General features: G+C 40.7%; 2 protein-coding genes and 1 long non-coding RNA gene across 12 annotated transcripts in view; 1 reads left to right on the forward strand and 2 right to left on the reverse strand.

Annotated features, from left to right (window-relative positions):
• The window catches only part of fynb (FYN proto-oncogene, Src family tyrosine kinase b), a 70,641-nt gene extending 70,459 nt beyond the window's left edge, over window positions 1-182 (reverse strand). For 6 of the 7 annotated variants that reach the window (XM_071478444.1, XM_071478442.1, XM_071478443.1 and 3 more), the window contains exon 1: window positions 16-182. The gene's annotated coding sequence lies outside the window, so the exon portion shown is untranslated. The remainder of the gene's footprint in view (window positions 1-15) is intronic. The other variant, XM_071478445.1, reaches the window with a different exon arrangement.
• Window positions 183-603: 421 nt separating this feature from the next.
• On the forward strand, window positions 604-4,867 carry LOC139621685 (uncharacterized). 4 transcript variants are annotated; one of them, XR_011691049.1, is made up of 4 exons: window positions 604-856; window positions 935-1,036; window positions 1,713-1,826; window positions 1,925-4,867. It is a non-coding gene; the product is annotated as an uncharacterized lncRNA (long non-coding RNA). The 4 variants fall into 4 exon arrangements; XR_011691046.1 differs by lacking the exon at window positions 1,713-1,826 and having other exon boundaries at window positions 616-856; XR_011691047.1 differs by lacking the exons at window positions 604-856; window positions 1,713-1,826 and having other exon boundaries at window positions 881-1,036; window positions 1,925-2,153; window positions 2,298-4,867.
• Window positions 4,868-4,943: 76 nt separating this feature from the next.
• LOC139621684 (organic cation transporter protein) lies at window positions 4,944-24,451 on the reverse strand. Its single transcript, XM_071478448.1, has 10 exons — window positions 22,482-24,451; window positions 21,197-21,300; window positions 20,891-21,045; window positions 19,745-19,913; window positions 19,101-19,224; window positions 18,076-18,182; window positions 11,217-11,428; window positions 10,928-11,036; window positions 8,108-8,320; window positions 4,944-7,392 (listed from the first exon to the last, which is right to left on the reverse strand). The coding sequence occupies exons 1-10, from the start codon at window positions 22,830-22,832 to the stop codon at window positions 7,311-7,313; spliced, it is 1,626 nt and encodes a 541-aa protein (XP_071334549.1). The 5' UTR covers window positions 22,833-24,451; the 3' UTR covers window positions 4,944-7,310.
• Between the last annotated feature and the right edge of the window lie 1,017 nt (window positions 24,452-25,468).

Genomic DNA, 25,468 nt, shown 5'->3' on the forward strand with positions numbered 1-25,468 from the left:
AACAGTGTTTCTTACCAGTTCAAACGCGTCTAATAATCCGCGGCTCTGTATTCCATTGCCGTTATAATGTCATAAATTGGCAGTAATGAGGACTGCGCTGCTGTGGTGGCCGTGATGTCACCGTGGTGCTCGTCGTAGCCGCTGCGTGTGATGGCGTTAGCTCTGCAGGGCCACAATGAAACTGCTGCTGCATTCAGGGGCTGTAGGAAATATTCAAGTGACATAGGCGTAAGCAAACGTCACAAAACAAAAAGGGGTAGTATACGTCGAAGAATAATAGAGGGGAGTTTTGGCTGTAGTTTTTGTAGTAGCCGGGCGTGATTGGGACGCAGAAGTCGTGCCAATTATTTAACGCAATTGCTTGGTGATTTTGATTAAATTGCAGTAAAGTGCTCAACTTGAGGTAGCGTTTGGTGTTTGTTATCAAAAATGAAATAAATGCACTATTAAAAACTGACCGTTACTTTAATGTGTATTTTGTTTGCTGCAATTTAGGTTCCATAGTTTTTGGAGCAAGTGAAGCAAACACAACTTGCTTGGTCCGTTGACTGACGTGACTCCTGTCCAATCAGAAATCAGACAGCGAAAAGCGGGAGGGGCGGAGGTTGTAAGAGATTTCTTCGATTAAGATGTCTAATAAAACTATGAAAAACAAAAGGGATTTTATGCATGTATCACAGCAGATCTAAAAGGTTTTAGGTTTTAGACGCTTAATAGTGTAGAAGATAAAAGTAAAATAGATAGAATCTATCATTAAAGTATAGTTTCACTGAAGCTACTGAATAATTCAATTTTATTGCGCTATTTTAAATTTCTGAACGGTCTGTATGTAAGAATGTAGTTTCGGTGCTAGGTGGTAAGTTAACTAACTAATTGGGGTGAATGTCCTGTTTTTTAAATTAACGTTGGGCCGCCATCTTGTGTGTTCACGCAGAACAGCACTTTGAAGCCGCCTAATGAAATAACTCAAACTGACAGAGGCAGAAGACACAGCTGAAAACCAACGCTTTACCTGGTCAGGGGTCCGGGTATCAAAGTAAAGTATTATCTGTTTTCCGTTTTAAACCAAAAAGGAAAAGACGTCAGGGTGTTAATTAGTGTTTAATACATAATTAATTTCTAATTTTAAAACGAAAAAAACGAAAATCTGTTGGTTGTTTCAAACCAAAAAATATCACACAGATACTGCACCTGGCATATTTTGACTGGTTACATGAGGGTGTGTTTATGCGCTGCAGTGTCACGGTGTGTTGCGTGTTCAGTGCATCTTCACTACTCATTACTGTTGCTATTCGGCTTTGCTGACAGGTCCTACTGTTGTACTGTAAATAATAACTAGTCATCCAGCTACTTAGCTAATGACATTAAAATACCACCAATCAATAATGGCAGAGCTGTATCTGAATAGTAAAAAAACAAAACAAAAACAAAACAACAACAACAAATAAAACAAACAAAAAAAAGTTTCAGTGTAGTTTAATGAACGAACAGTGTTCATCAGTATGCACTTGTTCAGCACATCATGTCTATGCTGCAATACATTGTTGTAACAATTGTTATTGTAACTAACGTTATTGTTATTATTTATTATCACAGCCTGTCACTCAGTCTGAGGCTACAGCCCCACGGTCTGTGGCCTCAGACTCGGCCTATGGCGTGATTAGCTCTGTTTCTTCTTTCACTTCTCTAAATCATGCTTTGGTGGGTCACAGTCGACCTCAGTGGAGCCTAGTTTAGTGGCTAGGAGGACCCCCAGCCCCTCTCCACCTTCATCCCATGTAAGGACCCCATGCCCAGCTGTGGACCCCAGCCTGGCAGTAATCTCCGTACTGTGTCTATTCATTGGCTCAGTAGTAAGTCATCTTTAGTGGTGCCTTTATTTAAGCACTAAACTAATTATTATTTGTTGTTGTCTTCTAAACAGGATGAGTCTGGAGGAATTCGGCCGGCCCCTGCTGGGGATAAAACTTCATTTTGGTGGTCAGGTGAGTTGAGCAAGAACCAGTGTAAACATGCTGAATTTCCAGTTGACCTCCTGGAAGACCTGAACAGGTGGAACCAGGATTGAGGGACTGTGGTGGCGACCTGTGAGCTGTCCTCTCTCTTCATGTACTCTGGGGATATGGCCAGCTGTCAACACCAACAGCCTGAAGGTTGGTTGCTGGGAGGCTGGTCCCCACGCTTAATTCAGGATCTCCTGATGAGTGTGGGGTAGAACATTAACTATTATATGTAAAGAAATAAAATCACTGTGTGGGCATTTTGTCTTACTACACTGTCCTCAAATTTTGTTGCAGATCTGTGTTTTTTTTTCAGGCCATTGACCAGGTGTGAGGCTCTCCAATACCCAAGCTGCCAGGGCAGGGGACCTAGAGCCAGTGCCAGTGGTTAAGAAGAAGAGCCAGATACAGTTTCAGGTTTCAGGGACCCTTTGTCTCGGAACCCGTAACTGGCCCCTGAACTGAATACTCTGATCTAAACACCAGTTCAGGGACCAGATGTGAGGTTCTCCCAGTCACAAAGAGTTAGGGAGGGCAACCTGGAGACAGTGCCAGGGGTTGAGAATCAGAGGCTAGTGCAGGGAACAGGCGTTAGGCCCCTGAGGCCAAAGAAACCAAGGCTGGGCGCCTGGAGCCAGTGCCAGGGATTGACAAGCAAAGCCCAATACATGGACCAGAGGTGAGGCCCTTCCAGTCACAACCCCAACCCTTCCTCCTCAGTCAGGGCATTCCTCCCCCCATGTGTACCCACACTTAAACCCCCCTTCCATTCTTTGCTCACTTCAGGGTAGTGTTACAAGAGGTTCTGGTTCTTGGTTCTTGGAAGGCTTCTAACCTGGTCCCTGAACTGGCATCTGGTTCTCAACCCCTGGGACTGGCTCCAGGTCCTGCCTTCTTGGGTCATGTAAGGCCTCATACCTGGTCCCTATCAATTTCAGTGATTTTTCACATAAATCAGTATTTCACTATAGACTAACATCTTTTCACTTTATTTAGTGTACTAAAGTATACGCAACAAGAATGAATGATCTCTGATCACAATTGAATTCTCATTTCTCATAAACGGATGAAAACAAAGTAAAAATGAGAACATTTTCATACACTATCAATAACCTAGAAGTCTTCTGTAAAACCCTTCTAGATAAGGTATATCATATAAAGAGTAAATATATTAGATGTCAAGTAAAAGGCCAACCTTCCTCGTCTAACTGAGCAGACCTTATGAGACAAAGGGATTATGCTCTAAAGGTCTCAATACTGATATGATGGTTTTAAAAAATCTTAAAAAATTTAAATAGAATTGTAAATAAACACAGGAAGTCCAAAGCAATTTTAGTCATTTGCTTTGGAAACATATTAATACTATGAAGCAAAACAAAAAACAAAAGTAAAAGCACCATCCATCAGTCGAAGACCTGGCAACAACGTGTGGATCAAGAGACACTGTTAGTGAACCACCAGATTCTCTGTACCCTATCTTCTCTTTGACTGAAGAGAGTGAACAGGACACCATGAAATAAATAATACATAAATAACTCATTAAATGAGCTTTAGAGCTACAGCTGTCTATAGTATTGTATTGATTAAAAGAAATTCTGCACTTTGATGCACTCCCCTTACTTAGCTGATTAATCAGTCAATAAGGGAATCAATTTTTTGGTGCCATATATTGATTGAAAAAGGCGTTTAACACAGTGAATCATAAAGTATATTATTTCATCATTTGCTGTAGTACACTGATTTTCTCAGTATGTGAATTGCAGTAATGGCAGCAGATGGCAAAGTGGGACAATCCCTGGAACCTCGATCCTTCTACTTTATCTGACTTGCACAGCACGTTTTCTGAACTGTAATGGGCTAAAAGTCTCTTTGATAAAATATTGGAGCATTTATTAGATTCCTCCCTATAGTGACATAAAAACAGTATTAAGGGAATATGAGTTGTCTTTTCCTATTTTTTTAGTAGTTCTATTTGTAATTATTAGTTTATACTGGTTTAAACTGATCTTAAACACAATTGTTAAGTCTAGGTTTCATTGTCACATTGATATATCTTGGTGTAAAGTTGCTGTTTCTGGGACACTTGTTAGAATATATTTCTGTTGCATCAAAATAAAAATAATAGAAACTGTACTGTTGTCTGAGGTGGCAGAAAGTGAAAATATAAGTCAAGAGTAAACACCATCAGCCAATAAAAGGACGTAGGCTCACATGCTGACCTTCTTCAGGACAGCCATCTGACATGAGGAAGCTCAAGTGTCGTTATTAACCTTGATGGCTGCATTCTATTCAGGTGAGTCAGTACCTGTCTCTGTACTGTATATGCTGCCTTAATGAGACAGATAAGGGAGCTGAGCTATCATGAATGTTATTTGTTCCAGCTGTGCTTTACCAAAGCTGAGCTGTCCTAAGGGCTCCTCAGCCTCACAGCATGTATTTTAACTTCACGTCATCGTTGCTGCTGGAAAAGCTGAAGCTCTGGTTTCTGAGATCTGAGTTATACCACTGGACGTCCAGGCTCCTCACAGCAGTAACATGGATTAGCTCACAATTTTTCCTACAATTCAATGATAAGTCATCATGACTTCAAATTAGTTTGCCCAAACTGCCAGTGTTTTTTTGCAACAACAAGCACAAGGGTCTCCTGCTATCACTGAAATCAAAGTCCACGAAGGCCTCCTCATATTATACATCTGAGTGATGTGTTTGAAATACCTGTTTATCTCTCCTTTCACAAATCTGTCACTCTTGTTCTTCACGCCATTCTCCTGTCTGAATACTGTTGGTATTACAATTTTGGAGCCACTGGTGCAAAACTCAATTCATCCCTTTCCCCTGAAACCTCAGATTTTTGTCGTCTCATCCAGACTTAACTCCTGCTGATTTGAGCCTCTTCTCCCAAACCAGTGCTTTTATAACCTGAAAAACTGAAAACACAAAAGATATGCTAACAAACCTTTATTGTAAAATAGAATTTGCACAGACACAGCATATCAACAACTTCAGTCATAGACATAGGTTCTGTAAAATCAGAGGTTTTTCAGTTTTATTGAAACGATTGTTGTTAATTTCAGAGATTTAAATGATAGAACAAGTGACCAATTAGAATTTTGAAAACAAGACTTACTTGATCATTGACAATTATTATTTTTGAGTTTTTGTTGACCTACACTTTTTTTTTTTTACCTCTGTCAGTCATTTTCAATAAAAAACTGCTGCCAGTTTGTTGAATCAAACTCTACAGTTCTGTAGATTCAGAACCAGAGACTGAGGACCGATCATTAGACGTCTGCAGCCTGGAGTCAGCAATGTTTGGCCAGTGTGACGCAGTTCTGGAAAGATTTATGTCTATAACATTTACATGACAGAAAAATACATTTTTACAAGTAAAAATATACAAAAATATAAACAAATCAGTAATAATGCCCCCCACGGCTGCCTGAACTGTGTGGTCTGTGCTTATGCAGAGATTAACATCCAAAACGTGGAGTGTTTTCTGCAGCGCACCTGTAGCTCACCTGGCTGAATGTGCGTACCAAGTGCCAACTCTGAGCTTGGACATGAGTGTTTGCACTTTTAAATGAGCCTTGTGAGTTAAAGCTGCAGTAATCAATATTTTTATATCCATTAAAGAAATATGCAAAATGCAGGAAAACACAAAACCATGAAAAATGTTCAATCAAATCTCAGCTCCACAGAGACTTTCAGCCTCTTTTAGCTTATTGTTTTGGTTTTTGTCCACAAGTCCGCTCTGAGCAGGCAGCTGCTTTCAGCAAAAAAGCTGTGATACACATGATGTACACATGATGCTACGCCATGTGCTCAGCACAAAGCCACAGACGATGGAGCGTTTAGCAGCTGGAGAGCCTGATATTCTCCTCAGGAGGATGTAGAGAACAGAGCAGAGCTGAACGGCATCACATTCATGAGGTAGAATGACTCTGTTCACTGGACGTGTAAACAGGCTGCACAGCTGAAACTGCTTTATATAGTGATGTCTACGTAATGCATTCACTAGAGAAGAAAAAAAACTGATCTGTCTTTCTGAATTAATGAGACAGTCCACCTCCAGCTGGAGGCTGTCATTTAGCCTACCCTGAAAGCGTTGAATCGGATATGTCCTGCCTGTTACGTTTGATTGATCAGTTCCTTGATCCAGTGTTATCTTGGTTTGGGTCTGAGACATTTGGGTCTCGTGTGTTTAAGTAATGTAGACGGTATTGGTATTTGTTGACTTTGCGTAGGACTTTGACGATGCTGAAAGTTTGCTTCCGGCAGTTACGTGGAAACTTAAGAGATGCAGTAAATGAAGGATCAGTTGCTCAGCTGTGTAAATTAAGTTTCCCTTAACTGTTTTGAAAATGTGTTATAGACATTTAAGGTATAGCTTAAACACTGTCTGAAACCCAGAAAATGTATATTTTGCTTCCACATCTAGACCACATCAGACCAGGTCCAGATAAAAAATCAAAAGTCTGCACTGAGACCTATCAAATCTGGACTGGACCATCTACATTACTTAACGACCCACTGTCTCCTTACTCAAATCAAAATAAAGCTGGATCAAACTTAACATGTGTCTGCTTCAGCGCTCTCAAAGTGGGCTCAATGAGAGCGTCTAGCTTGTTCATTCAGAAAAGCAGAGCAGAGCAGAGCTAGATAGATGTCATAGATGTCAGTGTTGTGTTTACAGTTTGTTCTGCTGCCACCAACTGATGAAAAACACTTACTGCAGTCTTAATGCCTGGTCTCTATAATAATGGCAGTTTGCAAAAACACTTGGAATTTGAATGACACCGTCCATTATATAAATAGATATACATTATAAAAGTGTGTTACCTGAAATTTTAAAAGTAGGTGCTCAGGCAGCTGAAAGACGATGACCATGGGGCCAGTGTCATCAGCTCCTAGCTGCACTGGCAGTTTGCAATGCGTAAGCTGCAACTTGTCATTTGCATTTTCCTACGTGTATGAAGTATGTTTCATTTCTAACATTACATAACATTTAAAGTGAGTAGTTTTCTTCAACTGTCAAAAAACAGTGAGCTGATAATATCTAACACTGGAAAAAAAGCAAAGACAATGTATAAAAACAAACTTGAACAAAAGTAAAGAGTGAAAAATAACAAAAATACTTGAGCACAAACTTTTGTGTGTCCAGAATCTGGGCGTCTTGCAAAGACCCACAAAGAAACAAAGACTGATCTTGACTTCCACTGGAAGCATAGATGTTTGTCTCTGTTATAGTCCTGAAAAAACACTGACGGCTTCATGACATATGGCAGCTCACAGTGGTGCTGCTGCTGTTTGTCAGTCCATCCTGGTGCTGCCTACGTTTGTGTTCCTCAGAGACGTGTCGAAGACGACGAGCTTGACGCCGCCATCCTCCTCACTGCCAAAGAAAGTGATGAAAACATTTTACCCACAGGAAGCTCTGTGCCTCACTACAGCTGGATGTACTACCACAGGATGTGGAGGGAAAACAGTAGAGTCTAGTGTCAAGTCTTCAAATTCTAATTTTCTAAAAGAGTGAAATATAATCTGCCTCGACATCAGTGTTAATCAGCTTGTTTTTTCACTGCTGATTTAATGACCACTGGGAAATGTATGACCCCCAAACCAAGCCACAAAACTGTGGCTAAATACCAGAATCTATTAAAGGTCCCATCCAGTCTAAAGGTAGATGTCCATGTGTTTTTGATTATAGAGCAGGTCTAGGTTCTATATTCATACTGTGAAAGTATCAAAGCCTCAGTCCACAGAGAAATGCACACAGCCTGTATTCAGAAACTGAGCCTTAAAACCAGGACTTCTGGAACTTTGTGTTGTTACTACAAAAAAAGTCACCGCCCTCAGCCACGCCCCAAGCCCCGCCCACCTAGACCCACCATCCAACCTAACAGGATTTGGTTTGTCTGAGAGTTTATTATTATTATTCTTGTTATTTTGGTTGTGATTTATCATTTTCTGTCAAAGGAGAATACTTCCTGCCTGAACACATCAACAAATTCCCAATCTCAAAGACTCAAAGCCTGCAGCAGTTTGTAATTTGTAATTTGGGTGAACTGACCCTTTAAAACAAAGGTATAAAAGTGGTGGTGTCAGACCTGAGGCTGGTTCCCTCTATGTCTTCGATGGTGTCAGGTAGGGGCTTATTGGCTGTCTCAGGCAGCAGCAGGGTGAGGGCAGAGCCCAGCAGGGGGCAGAGACCACACAAAACCATGGGAGCCTGGGGACTGATGCTCCTCAGCAGGTACATCATGGGAGCCAGGACTCCTCCGGTCCGGGCACACATGGAGCCAATACCGATCCCGTTTTGTCTGTAAATCAGAGATTAATGAGGAGAAAGAGGAGCTGAGTCAGAACCTAAAGGCACAGCATTACTGAGTCTGCAATCATACAGCCTCCACACAAACCTCTGATCTGTACTGATCTCAGTGAGAAACAAGTGCAACAAGATCACCAATTATTAAGAAAACAATTGGCAGATTAATTGATAATTAAAATGATCATTGGGTGTAGTTTTAAACGTAATATAGGCACATCATATAAACTCTCTGTTTATTAGGTACACCTACAGTGGCCTCAGGTTTCCTTAAGGATGTCTTGGTCTCATCAGACCAGAGAAACTTTTTCCGCCTGCTCTCAGTCTTTAAATGCTGTTGACTAACTCCAGCGGGCTGTCATGTGACTGCCACTCACAGTGGCTTCCATCTAACCAACCACCACATCTGACCACAGAAAGACCTTCTCTTTCACAGTTATTGAAGCCACTGTGTGGGGGTTCCTTGGACTTCATGACTTGCTATTTTTCCTGACAGGCAGTTTTAATTATCAGACCTTATACACACCAGTGTGTTTCTAAACTATGTCCAGTTGTCCAGTCAGTGTGAAAGTAATACAAGGCTAAATGGTTGGTTTATCATTTTTAATACCAATATGTGGATGTAAAATCATGAACTGACTAGTCATTCAGTCATAAGTTTCTCTTGTGATATTGATTGTATAAGAAGTCTGTCATATGTTGAAGAAGCCCACTGTTCTCCTCATCCTATATACACGTGGAGTCTGATGTAACTTTAAGCATCTTGTGTTCTAGGACACAGTGGATAGTATGTAGTGGATGTGTATATGTATGTCTTGTAGTTGTTTGCTGTTGGTTGTAAACATAAGCTGATATGTATTTTGACCAATCTGTGGTCGTTTCCTTGTCTCTTGTTCTTGATCTATGAAAAGGTTGGTTTGACTCTGCACTGTTGGGACAAGGAGTGATAATACTTGCCAACTCTGTGTGAACCTTGTCCCCTTATTGATCAATGATAATCTTTCTTTTTTTAAATATTATTATTGTTATTTTTTTATTAATGTTTGGGTTGATTTGTGTCTGTGCTTTCATTTCTGTGTTTGAGTCCAGTATTTAAGCAGAAAATCCACCACATCAGTTTACCACAGGTGGAGTTCAGTCAAGCTCTAGACACATCTGAAGGATAATCAGAGCAGACAGGAAGCAGCTGACCACAGTCTGGAGCCACAGCAAAGGGTCTGAAAACGTATGTAAATTTCAGGTTTTGATCTATTTTCACTTTGTCATAATGGATTATTTAGTGTAGAGTGATGTGTAGATGTCAATTTAAAATGACATCTACACATTAAATGTGCAAAAAGTGAAGGGATCTGAACAGTTTCTGAAGGCACTGCAGCTAAAACTAAACTAGTCTAATACATGAGTCCTGCAATGATGATCACAGAGGTTAATGACAGTTAACAAACATTAGTTTAGCTTCTTATCTGCTCTTTCATCTGTATCATTAATAAAAATAGATATCAGTGCAATGTTTTTTCCTAGAAGAAGTAATGATCCTGGAATAGGCAACCTGTAGACTTGCATTCACACAGCTATTCACAGTGAGTGGTATAAGTGTTCCAGCTGAATCAGGTTGGAGGGAGATGGGAACAGTGGTCCTGTGGTCATTTACTATTATTGTGACTATAAACATACTGAAGATCAGTCTCAATTTGTGATTATATTCTTCTTGAAATCAAATATGAGTGATTTGATTATTATTGTTGTTATTTTTAAAATCAAACCACAATTTCCATTTTTTAACATTAGCTGAACTACTACACAATCTTTTATCCTACTGGCTATCTGGATAACAGATACTACTGGATGAGGATTCCTCTGATGTTAAGGTCCTGAACAAATAATGGTCATCACTTCATTATCAACACAGGCTGAGTTCTTATATTAAAGGAAGATAAGGGAAACAGTCTTTATTTTTGATTAAACATGAACATTAGTGCAGAAAAATCTGATCAACACATTGTGTGCATAGATGGTGTCGGTCTGTAAATACTAACATTAAACTGCTGTGTTAGTCAGATTTTCCAGCATCTGGTTTGTATCTATTGGTCTGGAAAACAACAGATGTACTAAATCAGACAAAATGTTTTTCTCCACTTATGGTTCCCACTGTCTCCAAATGCAGCTGTTTAGAATAAGACCTATTCAACATATTCAAATTACGAATACCACTATTTTAGTTTCCACAAGTATCTTATTTCATGTCTCAAACTCTGTGTAGGACCTGGAAACAGTTTTCAAATGAAAATCTAATAGAGGTTTGGCAGGACGTCTGCTACAGCACACGTGCTTGTGTTTTCTAAGTCATTGTTAAAGAATATCACAAATATCTGCATCAACTGGACTAACAGAGACTGTATTGTACACCATGTTCATTATTCCTAGTTGTTTTGTGCTCAGCTGCTTCAGCTGTAACTTCAGTTACAACATCACAGCTGTGTGATTTGAGATAAATAAAAAGCACACAGGGTCATAAATTGAAAATCATACATCCAGCCACAGGGTCACTCAGCACATCACCAACCACGACTGATACGTTACATCAACAGGAAGGCCTACTCACCTGATGACAGTGGGGAACACCTCAGCTGAGTAGACATATATAATGGACAGGGAAGCTGTAATTCCGAACTTCCCAATCATGGCCAGGACTGTTTTGATGACAGACAGGTCTAGAGAAGAAGGAAAAGCTTCAACATGAAAAACATGGACATGAAACTTATCTTATTTCCAACCTGAAAACTACACTTTCAGAAAAGACAGAGCTGAAAATGCCTGTCAACAGAATGAGATCTACCACCATCTGGTTCTAACTATATGTCCATTGTTAAATTAATGACACGAGTCCATACCACTGGGGATGAAGATGGTCAGCAGGCAGGCTGTGCCGCCCACAGCTAGGAAAGCTAGCTGGGAGATTTTGCGGGAGCGGTTGAGGGTGAACAGGGTGATGGTGCGTGCAGGCATCTCGACCAGGCCGAAGATCAGCTGGGTCAGATAGATGTTCATACCGAAGTCTGAAATGTTGAGGGACAGGCCGTAGTACACGAGCACGTTGACAAACCTGAGACAGGTGAGGAAGAAAAAAAAAAGTGTCATTTTGGAGGAAAGTTGTTTGACCTCTGACCTTCATCATATAACTAACACACTGAGTGTAAATAGCAGACAGATGAGACAACCTCATGTTCTAAATCTGAGCACCTGCAGTCAGTATGTTAGTGTAGAGTATTTCAGTGATCATGATGAAATACATGTTAGTTTGCAGGGAAATGAAACATCTCTGTTGTCTAATGTCATTCTTCACACCACCACCAACAGATGGAGCCAAAGTAAAGGACTGTTCAAATCCTAAACCAGGTGACTTCAACACACCCTCTGCTGTGATAAATGAACAGACCTGAGCTGTGTGATATTCAGTAGTTTACATCATTCAGCTGCTCTGCTTTGATCCTTTAGTAAAACTGTGAGTTTCAGTTTTACTCTGGCAACACAAAGTAAACTACAAACTGTTTTATTATGAAGTACATGATAAAGTATGAAGTTCACCATAAATTTAGAAAATGAAAGTTCAATTCCACTGTTCCCATAACCACACACTGCATCTTTATGACTGTACAGCTGCAAGACAGCAGCTTTTACAGATGCCATTTACTGTAAACTCTTGAAGAGGAAGAAAGAGTTGTTTTTAAAAGAACAAAAACTTGCATTTGTGGTTTGCAGAGACGCTTCAAAATGCACAGACACATGCAGGAATTACAAAGATCTCTGAGAGACATCCTGATAAAATCCTCTAAATATTAAGTCTTAAAAACTACAATGATGTAGGATCACCTGGCATTTTTTTTCCTGACCTGGTCCAGATCAAAGTATCAGATCAAGTTTGTCCATTACTTTGGTTTTTACCACAACAGCCTCAACTGCACTGTATGTTTAGAGCTAATTATGGTAAGCTAATGCTAGCAATGTTGTTGAATTTAACCTGTAAACATTGCATGCATGTAGCATACCAGTCACGACCATTTTTTATGCCTTGAATGAACGTCTTCAAATTTGGCACACATGTCCATTTGGACTCAAGGATGAACTGATTAGACTTTGGTAGTCAAAGGTCAAAGGTCAAGGTCATGGTGGCCTCACACAATGTGGTTTTGGCATTGTGAACCCAATATCTTTGTAATACCTTTAGGGAGTTTCTTTAAATTTGGTAAAAACTTTCACCTGGACTCAAGTATGAACTGATTAGGTTTTGATGACTAAAAGTGAAAGGTGAAAGGTTAAGATCATGATGACCTCACAAAACACGATTTTGGCCTCGTGAATGCAATATCTTGAGAACTCCTCAAGGGAATCCTTCAAATTTGGCACAGACGTTCACTTGGACTCAAGGACGAACTGATTAGATTTTGGTGGTCAAAGGTCAAATGTCACAGTGACCTCACAAAAGACTTTTCAGCCATTGCTCAAGAATTTAGATAGCAATTATGATAAAATTTCACACAAATGGTTAATATTTTACATGACTCTGGATAAACAGGGAAGTAATCTGAAACTAGTCTGAGTGGCGGAGGCAGACAACCGCGAGGGGGTGATTATAGTTCTACATTAATTTCACCTTGATTGTTAAGGATCAAAAACTAACTCAAAAGCTCATCCATCTTAGGTTTTCTTAATAATCATCTCTAAGCACTCTCACAGAGCCACTAGCACAGCTGTAAAACCATCTTAGCGAGAATCCGTACAGGTTCCCCTGACACAACTCTTTAAATTCGGTGCCCATAAAAAGTTTTCAACCCCATTGGATCATTTTATTATTTTACAACATTGAAGCAGAGTCAGTGTAATTACTTATCATAAAGTATCTAGGTTCTTTGGGGTAATGAAGGTTTAATATGATCATCATATTCACCATGTGGCTTTATATCACACTTGCCTAACTATCCCATCTTACCCAACAGCCTGCACAGTACGCTGAACTCCACTGAGTTTGAATGACAAGAGTCACAACAGGCTGAACACAAAAGAGATATTTCATTATAGTCCACCTATGTAAGAACACAACAAAGGCAAGCTGCTGTTGTTACAGCTGATGTGCAGAAATGCTCAAATGCTGTGTGACTGTTGCAAAAAGCATCTGATAAATACCTACATTACACTTCCTGTTCTCCCTTACTGCAGTTAGCCACTGCTGACATAACCCTCAAGCCCACATCCATTCTTTCTTCAGTCAGGCTGTTCACTTATCCTTTCAGTGTGGCCAATATTCAATAGCAGCTGCTGGTTATTGCAATAACCACCATACTGATAATACTGGTTATTGCAATAACCAGCAGGACACTTTGCTGCTTTAAGTGAGATGTCCAACCCTGAGGGGATTCATCGCTCGTTGCAATGATTTTAATCATGTTCAGCACATGATATGAAAAATAATCTGGTCATTAATATCTGTGTATGATTCTTTCATCATCAGGTTACCACACAGGAGTGTCCAAACGTATCCTCATGACTCTTAATCACACACAGTCATTTCTGTACTGAGGTGCAAGGATTATCAGTATGAAACTTTCACTTATCAATGTCCAGACCATGTATTATGATCCAATATTTACTTTTATTCTATTTTGTCTTTTATTATACAAACCACAGTAGTTCAGATATGTTTCAGCACTGCAGCACTGCATTAATACACTGCAACAACAACATGCTGGTTTCCTATAGTATGTTCTGTGATGTCCTCTGATATTTACTGTGGAGTCAGATGATTGGTGGTTCAATCCCCAGATCCTGCATGTTGAAGTGTCCTTGGGCAAAATGTGTGATTGGGTGAATGTGGTTTGTAGTATGAATCATGTGACCTGGTTACTCATATATGATTCATACACAGCAGAGGAATAGAGTGATGAAGCACAAGGGTTTTGAATGGAGACTCATCTCGGCGTCAGAGCAAGCAGTGATAGACTATTAAAATCAGATTGTGTGTGTGAAATGAATGACAGTATAGTTCCTCCTCTCCTCTGGTGCCTCCTCCAGCTGAAAACATTCCTGCAACTGTTGCTGCATCGCTACAAGTCAGATATCAAGCGTATTTAAAAGTGACTCAAATCAGATGTGACATGATTCAGTATTTTATTCTAAGTATTTCATTAAAAACAGATTAGTGCCACTCTGACCAGCTGTACTTGCAGCTCTGTGCAGCAAAACCACAATCAATTACATGTCAAATGAATTTCTCCGTCTTTTGGATCAGTAATTTGGTGGATTGTGTTACAGCTGACACTGTGGGCAGTGGTCAAAAATCATAGGTCTTGGTTCTCTACATTATTAAATTAATTGGTTTTTAATAATTAGTTGGCGTTTTTCATCAGCAGATCAGTTTGAACTGTTGGGATGGAGAAACATGCTTAAACACATGCTTCTGATCACAGCTGTTTTCTGCAGCTGCACAGTCCAGTACAGTCCAGGACCGCAGGGCACAGTCAGTGCAGAGCAGTCAAGGTCTGGCCTAATTGCCAGGTCAGCTCAAAATGAAATAAAAAATGACAATAGCCTCTTTTCTCTGGCTGGAAAAGCAACCAGCAGCAGATTGAAGGTGTCAGTGTGTTAGACTCTGTCCTCACAACTGCTCATTGGACAATCAAGATATCAGAGTCTGATTTTACATCAGTCCTTACCATACTGATAATACCAGGACTAACCACTGCAGCTCAACCCTGCACTTGACATGCTTGTTGCACAGGGCTTCCACAGAGGCTGTCTAGGAATGTGTGTCCTGTAATCCTCATATTTAAATGAGCAAATCCTCCCTCTGTGTGACAGTTGGCTTTTCACGCTGCCTGTGGACATTCAGCACAACTTCACAACACTTTTTGCCTTGACACTTTTTTGGACATCACATCATACAAACTAGTTCTTCTCAAGCATAACACAGCATCTAGCATCATCTGGCTCAATCTAAATATGCTGTATACATGTGAAAATGATGTGTGCATATTAACAGGTGAGTTCTTTCACTCAGCAAACAGCAACAAATAACTCACAGCTGGATTCTTTGTTGAGCGTCTGTTTCCAGACAAACTCAAATATTCCCATTTACATATTTTTTATATTATCTGACAGTTAAATGAGCAGAAATTCTAATTTGATCACAGCCCATAAATGTTGGGTGGAGAGTAGCTCCTGTGCTCAGGCCAGAGCACAAATAGACCTCAGGTGGTGCTCAAACACTGCCCCTTTTGGCCTCGGCCATAAGTGACTTTCTGTTTTTTTCTTTTTCTAATTTTATATTGACACTATTACATTTGGCCCATGGCATCAGTTCTCATCTAAAAGTTGATTTAGCTGTTGAATTGACCAACAACTGTGTTTGAGTTCTGTTTTTGTGAGGCCCCCCTGCCCCCTCCCTCATCCACAGTTAACGTCCACAGGCTGAGAGCTCTGCAGAGCTGCAGTTCTCCCTGACCTGCCTTCACTGGTGACGACCAGGTGATGATAGTGTTTGTCCTTGTTATGGCAACAATTAAAACTACTATCAAACAACTCAATACAGACAGACTAACTCAGGCAACAGCCTCCATTAACCTTAACAGCAAAATATTTGTGGACCTAAGGTCAGATCCTGATTTTATTACCACAACTTCATCTGACAAAATCACCAAACACATGAGTTAAAGACAAAGACTGAGCAGTGAGTACAGCTATATTCACTTGCCTGCTTATCGAGAAAGTTATAAGAGACAGAATCTTTCTTATTGTGTCTCTCACACAGAGCACAGCTTCAGTCTGGATCCACAACAGTATTCAGCTACTGTTTTTCCTCAGAAAGGAGCAGGGGCCTTTATTTATCCCAGCATAGCTCTTTAATGGGGGCAGGTCTTTATTTCTAACTCCCTCTGTCTGATGTGTAGAACTGATCTTAGCAAAGCCTCATTTTGATCTGCTCCCATCTGTCATGTCAAAGTTACAGCTGTAGTTACTGTTGATACAAGGTCAACACTTCTAATTAAAACCCCTCTAGCATTCCAGTGGACAGAAACTCTTTATTTCTTACAGAGGCTTTTATTGCTGTACTGCAGTAAGCATACAGTCTCATTTCCTGTTGCTGGTGTTTCTGTCTACAGTTACAATGACCTCTCTCTCTCCTGCTTGCTGCTCGGTGTGTCTCTGCCTCCTTTAGACATACATGATACACATAGTGGAAGTAGTTTATTTGCTGTAACAGAGACAAGGCTCAGGGCTCAGTGAACCAGAAGAGCTACTATTTACCTTAAATATTATTAAAACATTATTAAGTGACAAATGGTCCATTAAAATGTGACCTCAGAAAAAGTAGCAGTAAGGTTGGGCCCTCGAATTTGGGCCCCTGACAGTCTGGTGACTGCTGGACTGCATAAACATCATATCCTACTGCTGGTACATTTTTTGAAGATTAACCCTTAATTATCCTGCACAAAATAGATTTTACCGATTGCAGAATGGTGCTCCCTTCACCTCAGAGCACAGAACACACTGAGCCTATTGTTGCTATGTTCTAGTTTGGTTAGCTTATTATTATTTTATTTAGCTTTTTTCAGTTTTATAAGAAGATTTGTTGATATTGAATTATTATTTTATAGACCACAGGCAAACAGTCTATACATGTAAAAATGCCCTAAAGCCCAGTGTGTCATTGTTTTCTTTGTTGTTGCCTGTTCTTGTGATAAATGTAGAATAAGTCAGAGCTAAAGACCACTGTCTCTGTGTAAATTGATCATTTTATCTGTCATTGTACTATATTGAAATGAATAAACATGTAAGTAACTTTATTTAATTGAATAATTATGAGAGGGATGCCCCTTTTTTTCCCCGTGAGCACCTGTCCCTCAAAATGTCTGTGCACGGGCCTGCACGTGCTGCTGTGTTCACCCAGCAATCAATCACTGTTTACAGGTTCTGTAAGCGATCGTCACTGCCACTAGATGTTGCTCAACACCACCAGCATCTCTGACCAAAACAAATGCTTCGTTGCCACCTCCAGCCTCACTTTCACCTCAACGCCCAAATTCAGACTTGGACTTATCCGCTGGGGCCACGGTTGCACGAATGACACTGATGGAGCTGGTAAAAAGCTCTTGGATGTGGTTTCTTCTAGAGACAATTCTTGCAGGTTGCTCTCACCTGAACGCTGCATACTGCACTGCAGGTGGCCCCTTATAAATGTGGGGAGGGCCAACAGGTTAACAGGAGGGACTCACATGCACTAACATGCACATGTACATGATTTAACCTGATTGGCTACCAAAACACAGACCAGAGAAACTCAGATCACAGCACACACAGAGGGGGTGTGACTTTGTTCTCCCATGACTTCACTATATCTTTACATCAATTCAATTTTTACATCAAAAATCAATTGTTGCTGTGTTAATGTTTGAAATCTCAGAACCTTTGAGTCTGAGGTCGACTGACAATAGAAGTGTAATGACGGATCACAGAGGTTTGGTGTTGACAGAAATCTGTGTTTTTGAGTCAGCGGCCACACAGCCCCAAACCATGAGTGGGCAGGCTTATGTTTTAATTCTTCAGAAGTTCATCTCTAATTATCTACAACACATTACCTAACACAGGCAGTATCCTCAAACAGAGAGAAAACGCACATTTCCAGGTACATGTACTCTTAGTTCTGAAGACTCAATGAAACTGATGTAAAGACAGAGGTAATGTTCTGCTGATACTCACCAGAGGTAAAAAACAATCAGAGACTGCTTCCTCATTTTGGGCGTTCGGACCAGGTCTATGAATGAGTGTTTTTTCTTCACCTCTGTCTTCTCCTCAATTTTATAGATCTGGTGAAACAGTGAATAAGAAACAGGGTGATAAAGCCAGTGAAACACAGCGCTGTCAAAGGAGTTTGCATGTTTAAATGATAACCAGTCATCAAAACATTTATGCAAAGTAACGGTGGTGCAGACTTAGACAGAGTCATCTGTTTGACTCTGTTCCACCTGTGTCACACAGGTATTACACTCACACAGTGTGTGACTTCATCTGGTAACTTTTAGAGCAGGATGTAGCTGTTTCCCACTGACAGATGGCAATGCTGGTTTAGGCTGATGTTGTTCTGCTCTTTTTAAATTTGGAGAACAGTTCAGCAAACATTACCAGAGATACTGTAGCCTTAAGTTTGCCAAACAGACAAGTTAGTCCTCATCCTAAAGGGCTTTTCTCTGCTAAAGCTAAAAATATACTGTCTGAAGTATAACCAGTATGTAAACTAAACATAAAATATGAGTCTTTGAAAATATCAATGAATGAAGCCATATTTCAGGAGTTTTGTTTAATTACAAGCCAGCTGTAATCATGACATAAAAATGTTTTCAACCAACTCATGGAGCTAACTTTATGCTAATTAGCTAGCTATAGCTTTTAAAATCTGGTAAAATCTTTTGAAGCTGCTGTTGTCTGTGTCTGTGTGAAACAAAGGACACTGTTTCAAAAGTGACTAAGAATTTTGTTGGCAGTTGTTATCTGTAAACTTGTGTGAGAATGAAAAGCTCGACAGGTGTAGCAATCAGGTGGACAAACCTCAGTGAAGGGTCAATTTTACATTGGTATGAGTGTACTCGCTATTTCTTATTATTGTTGGTATTTTGCTGATTAAATAAATGAACATATTTATTGATAGATATACTTTTTTTATAAATATACTTTATTTATTTTATGATTATAGATGAGTAAATAATAAAAACTTGCTGCAGCTGTACCTCAGACATCTCCAGATCTTTGGTGAGGGGCTTCCCATTCATCTGCGCCGCTCTCCGGATCAGTTCCCACGCTTCCTCTTTCCTGTCATTGGCCATTAACCAGCGAGCCGACTTTGGCAGCACCCTGAAATTGTAAAGACAAATTGCTCAGATGACCCAATTACAGTCAGGTAAGACCCACTGTGCTGCAGGGGGACACTTCAAATTCACACTGCTGACAAAAGGGCAGTTGAAACTAATAACATTAGCTCAAACTGAAACAGCTAAATGGAATGCAGCCATTATTCAATTGATGTCTGATAATTAAAAATGAGCATCACAGATAAGATCTACAGCAGGAGATGGACAGAGAGATTAGGTCAGTTTTTGTACTGTTACATCAAAAGTATGAGAGGAATTTGGTACCACACACGCATGACAATCAGCAAGCTAATGCTGATTGTCATGCGTGTGTGGTACCAAATATATGCATATAGTTTTCAGTCACAGGGGATGAAAGGGCATTTTCTTCATCACAGACTTTCACAAACCAAATGTTTTTTTTGTTTTTTTACAGATACTGTTAAAGTCATTTTTTGGAAACTTTTTTCCTGGACATACCATACACCCTGCATCAAATCTGGGTCACACTGCTGCCCACTCACCAGATGTAGAAGATGAAGAGAAAGCCAGGTGCTGAAATAGCCAGCTGCAGTTTACGCCAGTCTCTTATGAGGTACGCCACTCCAGCTAGCAGAATGTAGCCGAAACCAAAGAAGTAGTCAGTGATTATACCAGCCAGCATCCGCTGCTTAGATCCAGTCCATTCTGTGCCTGCACAGGACATAAACAGGACAGAGGTCACACAGCATACTGAGTGCACACACAACAACAAAATGACACATATGTGTATGTGTATGTGTATGTGTATGTGTATGTGCATCTGCTGTACTATTTCTGTTAACATTTTAAAGTGCTGCATGATTATGGCTAAAATCCTAATCACAATGAGTATTTCAGGAATGGTCTAGTGATTTAGTGGGGCATATCCATTAAATACTCTCAACTATTGTCCCTCGCTTTGGTCCAAAAATGCTCCAACAATTTCACATAATGCATCTTCTTGATGCATTATGGAGATTATGGAGCATCAGGGAAATTCTTGATCCTCCTCTTCCTCCCTGCCTGGTAAAGGTCCACATTATGTCAAAAATCTGTAGTCTCCAAACACAAACTGATATTCTTCAAGTGATGATTTAATTCTCCTCTTGATGAGTAATGTGGTTGGTTTTGATGCTATCCCTTTTCGACCACAATTCACCATGATTATTCATCCATTTTAGGATGAGTTACAAAATACTGTTGTAGCACTCATTTTGAATTGACAGAAGATGGCCCGTTGGTGTGGGCACAATCCATGCAGAGGAAGCCAGGAACTGGGAGTCAAAGGTTTGATTTCTGGCTGAGGAACCTTTGTTGGTTGTCATACCCCTCTCACTCTGCCCTTGTTTTATGCTTCTCCCTACACTGTCAAGTAAAGGCAACATGCCCAAGGTTTTGAGATATCAACAACCTGTTGGTCAGTAACCTCCATCAGCTAAACAGTTTCCACTGAACGCTGTTCACAGTGAGCACCTGCAACATTACTTCATTGCTTTTAGGTTTATAATTTTTCAGTGGTTTAAACCAAACCAATGTGCCTGGCTAGATATGACAGTGCATGTCCAGTAAATTGAGTGAACTCCCCCTTTAAATCACAATAAATCATGAAATTAATCAGATAAAGCTTAAAGTTTCTCCAGCACACTGACCTAGGACAAATGCATTCATTATAACACCAGAGATGGATGTTCCAACCATGAAGCGAAGGGCAGTGTAGACGTAAAAATTGGGGGCGAAAGCAACACCAACCCCAAATACGGCCTGGATAGCCAGGTTGATGAGGATGATGATCCTACGACCATACCTGGAACAAGACAAAACATTTCCCAACTTGGTCATTTCATGTAAACAAAACAAAAAAATGTAGGAATGCAAAATTCTAGAAACAAGATAACACCAGGAGTTCAGAGCTACATCATACATTCAACAGTGCTCTGGAGATAAATATATCATACTTATCAGCTAAGCTCCCAAACACCACTGCTCCAACAAGCAGGCCAAACATGTAGATGGAGGAGCCCATGTTGTTCAGGCTGGCACTGTCACAAACCAGGTCCCACTGCAGGAAACAAAGACAAGAAATTAGGTGAAAACATTTTCCCATTTTAGAAAAACCTGCTCACTGGGTCGAAGAGTTCTGTCACACAGCTGAAAAGAGTGACACTGTTGGTTGGTTTGAATGCTAAAGTGACATAACCATGATAGCCATGATTTCTGGCAGGTTCATGGTCCCCATAGGATAATGACTAATATTTTTGCCAGGTTATGCCCACAGATCCACTTTGCAATCACTTTAACACATGCATCTCAAAAATGACTGGATGCGGGATCTTCTTCTTATCAGCAATAAACATTCATTAGGATAAATCCTAATAATTTTGCTGCTCCCGGAACATTTCCTGTTGCACCAAAATCAAGCCATAATTCCACTTATGTATGACAACTGTCAGACACCAGTGGCAAATTCCTGAGCATATTCGTGCTCGAAAGGGGATAAAGCTGTTTGATCTTGATGACCTCATGGCCTTTTACCTTGAGACAAATACTGGTCCAGCCCTAAGAATCAAGAAATCATCTGTTTATTCGGTCCAACACTTCCACACAAAACTGTGTGGTGGAAGTAACATTGCAGTGTGCTAGGACCTCTCCAGAGACTTTGGAGATCTGGTTTTGTTTTAATACAGGCACACATCATGCCATAGCTAGATTTAGACTATTTTCATTGTCTGTGAAGTTGTAATTAGGCAGCTTGCACTGTTGGAGAGCAAGCTAATGTATATACCACAAAGGTCCTTAATATCATCCACAGCTGAAATGCTAGGGAGCCTTGGGCATCTTTCCATCAAGGTCCACAGTGGTGAACAGGCAGGCTCCCAGAGCCTTCTAAATTAAATGCAGATCTCTTTCCAGATGATCTGTTGTGTTGCTACATGTGACATTGCTTTGTCCAATCACAGCATTCCAGTCACGTAACCACTGCTGCCCACCCCTCAGGTTCATGCATTACAAAACCTGGCAGGAAGGCAGGGTGTCTGGAGAGACCAAGACGATGCCTGCACTGCAGGAGTCCATGTCTCAACCCATACCATGCTTAACCCTGTCTCAGATATCACCAGAGCCCACTGTAATAAAACTGCTAAGCCCCTCCACATTCCTGCACTGCATGAAGCCATCATGTTAAAAACAACAGGTGAAAATGTAGATATTCAGAAAATTCAAATCCTGAATCGAGTAACTCACCTCAGTTACTATGGTGCTTTGGAAGGTGTGGGTGCTGTACTCCCAGCCACCCTGGCAGCTCCCGGTAGGGTGTCTATCACCAAGACTGACAGCACTACTGTGGTTCAAAGGGACAGAGCAGGACAGGTCAGGCTGGCCATCGGGGGCGGTCAGAAAGCTGAAATTCGTAGCGGCCGGAGTAACAGCTGAAGGCCACGTGGAGCGGCATAAATGAGGAGGAACAGCTCCAGTGAAGACAGAGACCAGCATGTGGAACGCAAGAAAGATCTGAGGTAGACAGATCCATATATACAAGGTCTTCTGGAACTTCCCAAAGCCTCCGATGAGATGGAGAATTTCATCAAAATTCATTTCTCTGGCACTGTGTAGATGCACACTTAGAATCTGCCGCTCTGTAACTGATCAGGTCTGGTTCAGAAGGTCCAAAAGTGCTCCTAAAATGGAGCTGCGAGCGATGCACAAGCAGATAAAGACAGAGTGCCAAGTGTCAGACAAATGTCTGAGATAAAAGACTGAGATTAATGTGTGAGCCAGGCTGATGATTAACAGGTAGAGAAAATGTCCTCAGTCAGATGCAGTCACACCTGTGTTATGCTGAGCTGTGAGAGCAGCCTGTGGTTATCTGTAGTGAACTGTGGAGCTCTCTGAGGGTGACCTAACCTCAGTGTGATGGGAGTGAACAAAAGCAGGAGGGAGGTGATTGCCCTCTGTGGGAGGAGCTGCAGAGTGATGATGGCTGAGCTGCCTCCACCCCTCCACCCCGCCTTCTCTCACTCAAAAACTTTCATAAGATTTATCTTAGGCAACCAAATTTGACATTATACCAAGAGTTTGTGGCGATCTCCCGGTTGAGACAAACAGGTCTCAGTCTGCAGGAACACATGAGTGCAAAACACCTTTACAGTTACATAAACTGCAAAGCTATCATATGGCCTTTGTTTCAGCTGTCAAACTTATTCAGTTATTCTCAGTCACTAATACTTGCTAAAGGACATGCACATTCCAGCTGGTATTCAGTAATTCATCTACAATGGGATGCAATGTATGGGGAGTGAGCCTCTAAGCTGGTGACACAAAAGAAGTAGATAAATACAGCAGGGAGGGATTAAGGGAGGCTCTGACTACTCCAAACTCTCTTCCATCATGACTAGCACCCATTTCTCTGCCTTATCAGGTCATCTCTGGGCTTGAGCTGCTGTGGTATAGGTTGAACACGGGGTTGATTCTTTCTCCGGGTGAGCCTCACACGACTATGTATCTTCAAAGCGGATATCACTATCAAAACCATTCACAAAACTGGAACAGAGCTCCCGGGGGTAACCGGAGAAGACTGACGTTGGCATTCTTTGATGAGGTGTGGGGCTCCAGCGCTCCGAGTCTCACACTGTGAAGGGTCAGTGCATGAAATCCTATTCAAGGGTTTGGAGTCCCAACTCTAACTCACAGCAGGAAGCAGTTGGAGTTCAGGAGTGATTTCATAAATACATTCAACTTGGTGCAGAGGCAGCTCAGCACAGACCGACACACGTGGTCAAAACAAGAGTGCCCATTCAGGGCAAAGCAGGAAATGCAGTAAAGGGTGAGGGCTGCATGTTGCAAAATAAATGTCAAATCTGAATGGATCATAGTTAAACTCAGTTTGTAATGAAACACCTCTCTCCAGCTCTTCATCCAGTCAGTGTGGTGAGATGGTTTAATTTGTACATTGAAAATGCTTCCTGTTTGAAAAGCGAGAGGTCCTCATTGCCACCTCACTCATGGCAGTTCACCTTCCCAGTGTCTGGATAGAGTAGTCTAGACTTTCTAAATAATGTTTCGCTGCAGGGGAAGTTAGATCATGTTATTTTAAAGGTTGTCCTCAGACACAACAACGTGGAAATTAATAGAAATTTAAATAAAAATCGCACAAAACACTCAACAAGATAACATACACACACATACATTCATGGACATGTCAGTAACAGACAGTGTATGTGTTTTCCACAATATCTGATCTTGCAGTATAATATCCAGTTGAAGTGATGTTGGTGTAAAACAGAAAACGTTCACAGTCACTTCAGACACAACGCGTTAATTAACATTTAACCAAAACCACTATCTTCCCCTAACTTTAACCAAAGTGCTGTAATCTAACCACAGACTGTGGAGGTTCATATTGGTACCTGCAGCTATAAATAAAGCAACCCCCCCCCCCACCCACCCTTTCCCAATCTTCCATTGGTGAAGAAAAATGTTGTTTTGGAACATATTCCAGATAGAGATGGATCCTGGATGTTGTCACCGGGAGCAGTTTAGTAGTGACCAGACTTTCTAAAAGATTTTTCTAGCGTTCAGTAGGAACCAGTGGACAATAATATATATATACTGTATATACATTCTGCAGCAAGTAGCCACTTTAAAGTGATTATCCACAATAATAAGTCTAAAAGTTAGAATGACAGACGTCAGCAGGGCTATAGCCACAAAAGTAGAAACACTGAGTCTAAGACCCCCCGTCACAAATGAATATATACACAGCTTCAACACAATCCTGTCTCTGAGCTCTGCAGGCAGCGCCTTCCTCCTCATGGTTTGTGTCACCTTTTATTAGACAGGTGTTTGTGTTTCCAAAACATTTACCACAGGTGGACTCCACAATCTGCCACAGCCCAGCGTCTGAATACTTATGTCAATGTGATATTTAAGTTTTTCCTTTTGAATGCATTCACAAAAACTTCTAGAATTTTTTTTTTTTTTACTATGGCATATTAAGTATAGATGAGTGAAAAAGTGTTAAGTTAAAGTTAAAGCATATGAGATCACAGCTACTTGGTCTCTCTGTGGACCACAGTGAGACTAAATGTATTTACTCCAACTAATAGAAGCAAATGATTCATCTGATGAGTCCAGAGAAACTGCATCATCTCAGTGTGAGAATTTTACCACAATAAAAAGTGCTAATATATCATTGATCTGAAGGTGTATTATTGTTACAGTTGCAAGTGTCA

Source organism: Trachinotus anak, unplaced genomic scaffold (genome assembly GCF_046630095.1).
Source record: "Trachinotus anak isolate AG129_WGS33_773 ecotype Australia unplaced genomic scaffold, CSIRO_AGI_Tana_v1 ptg000005l, whole genome shotgun sequence".
In the NCBI taxonomy this organism is placed as follows: Eukaryota; Metazoa; Chordata; class Actinopteri; order Carangiformes; family Carangidae; genus Trachinotus; species Trachinotus anak.

Coding starts and splice junctions, on each gene's coding strand:
- LOC139621684 (XM_071478448.1), bottom strand. CDS start 22,832: ATGAATTTTGATGAAATTCTCCATCTCATCGGAGGCTTTGGGAAGTTC. Junction 21,301..22,481: donor AAAGCACCATAGTAACTGAG/GTGAGTTACTCG, acceptor TGTTTCCTGCAG/TGGGACCTGGTTTGTGACAG. Junction 8,321..10,927: donor GTGTTCCCCACTGTCATCAG/GTGAGTAGGCCT, acceptor TCTGATTTACAG/ACAAAACGGGATCGGTATTG.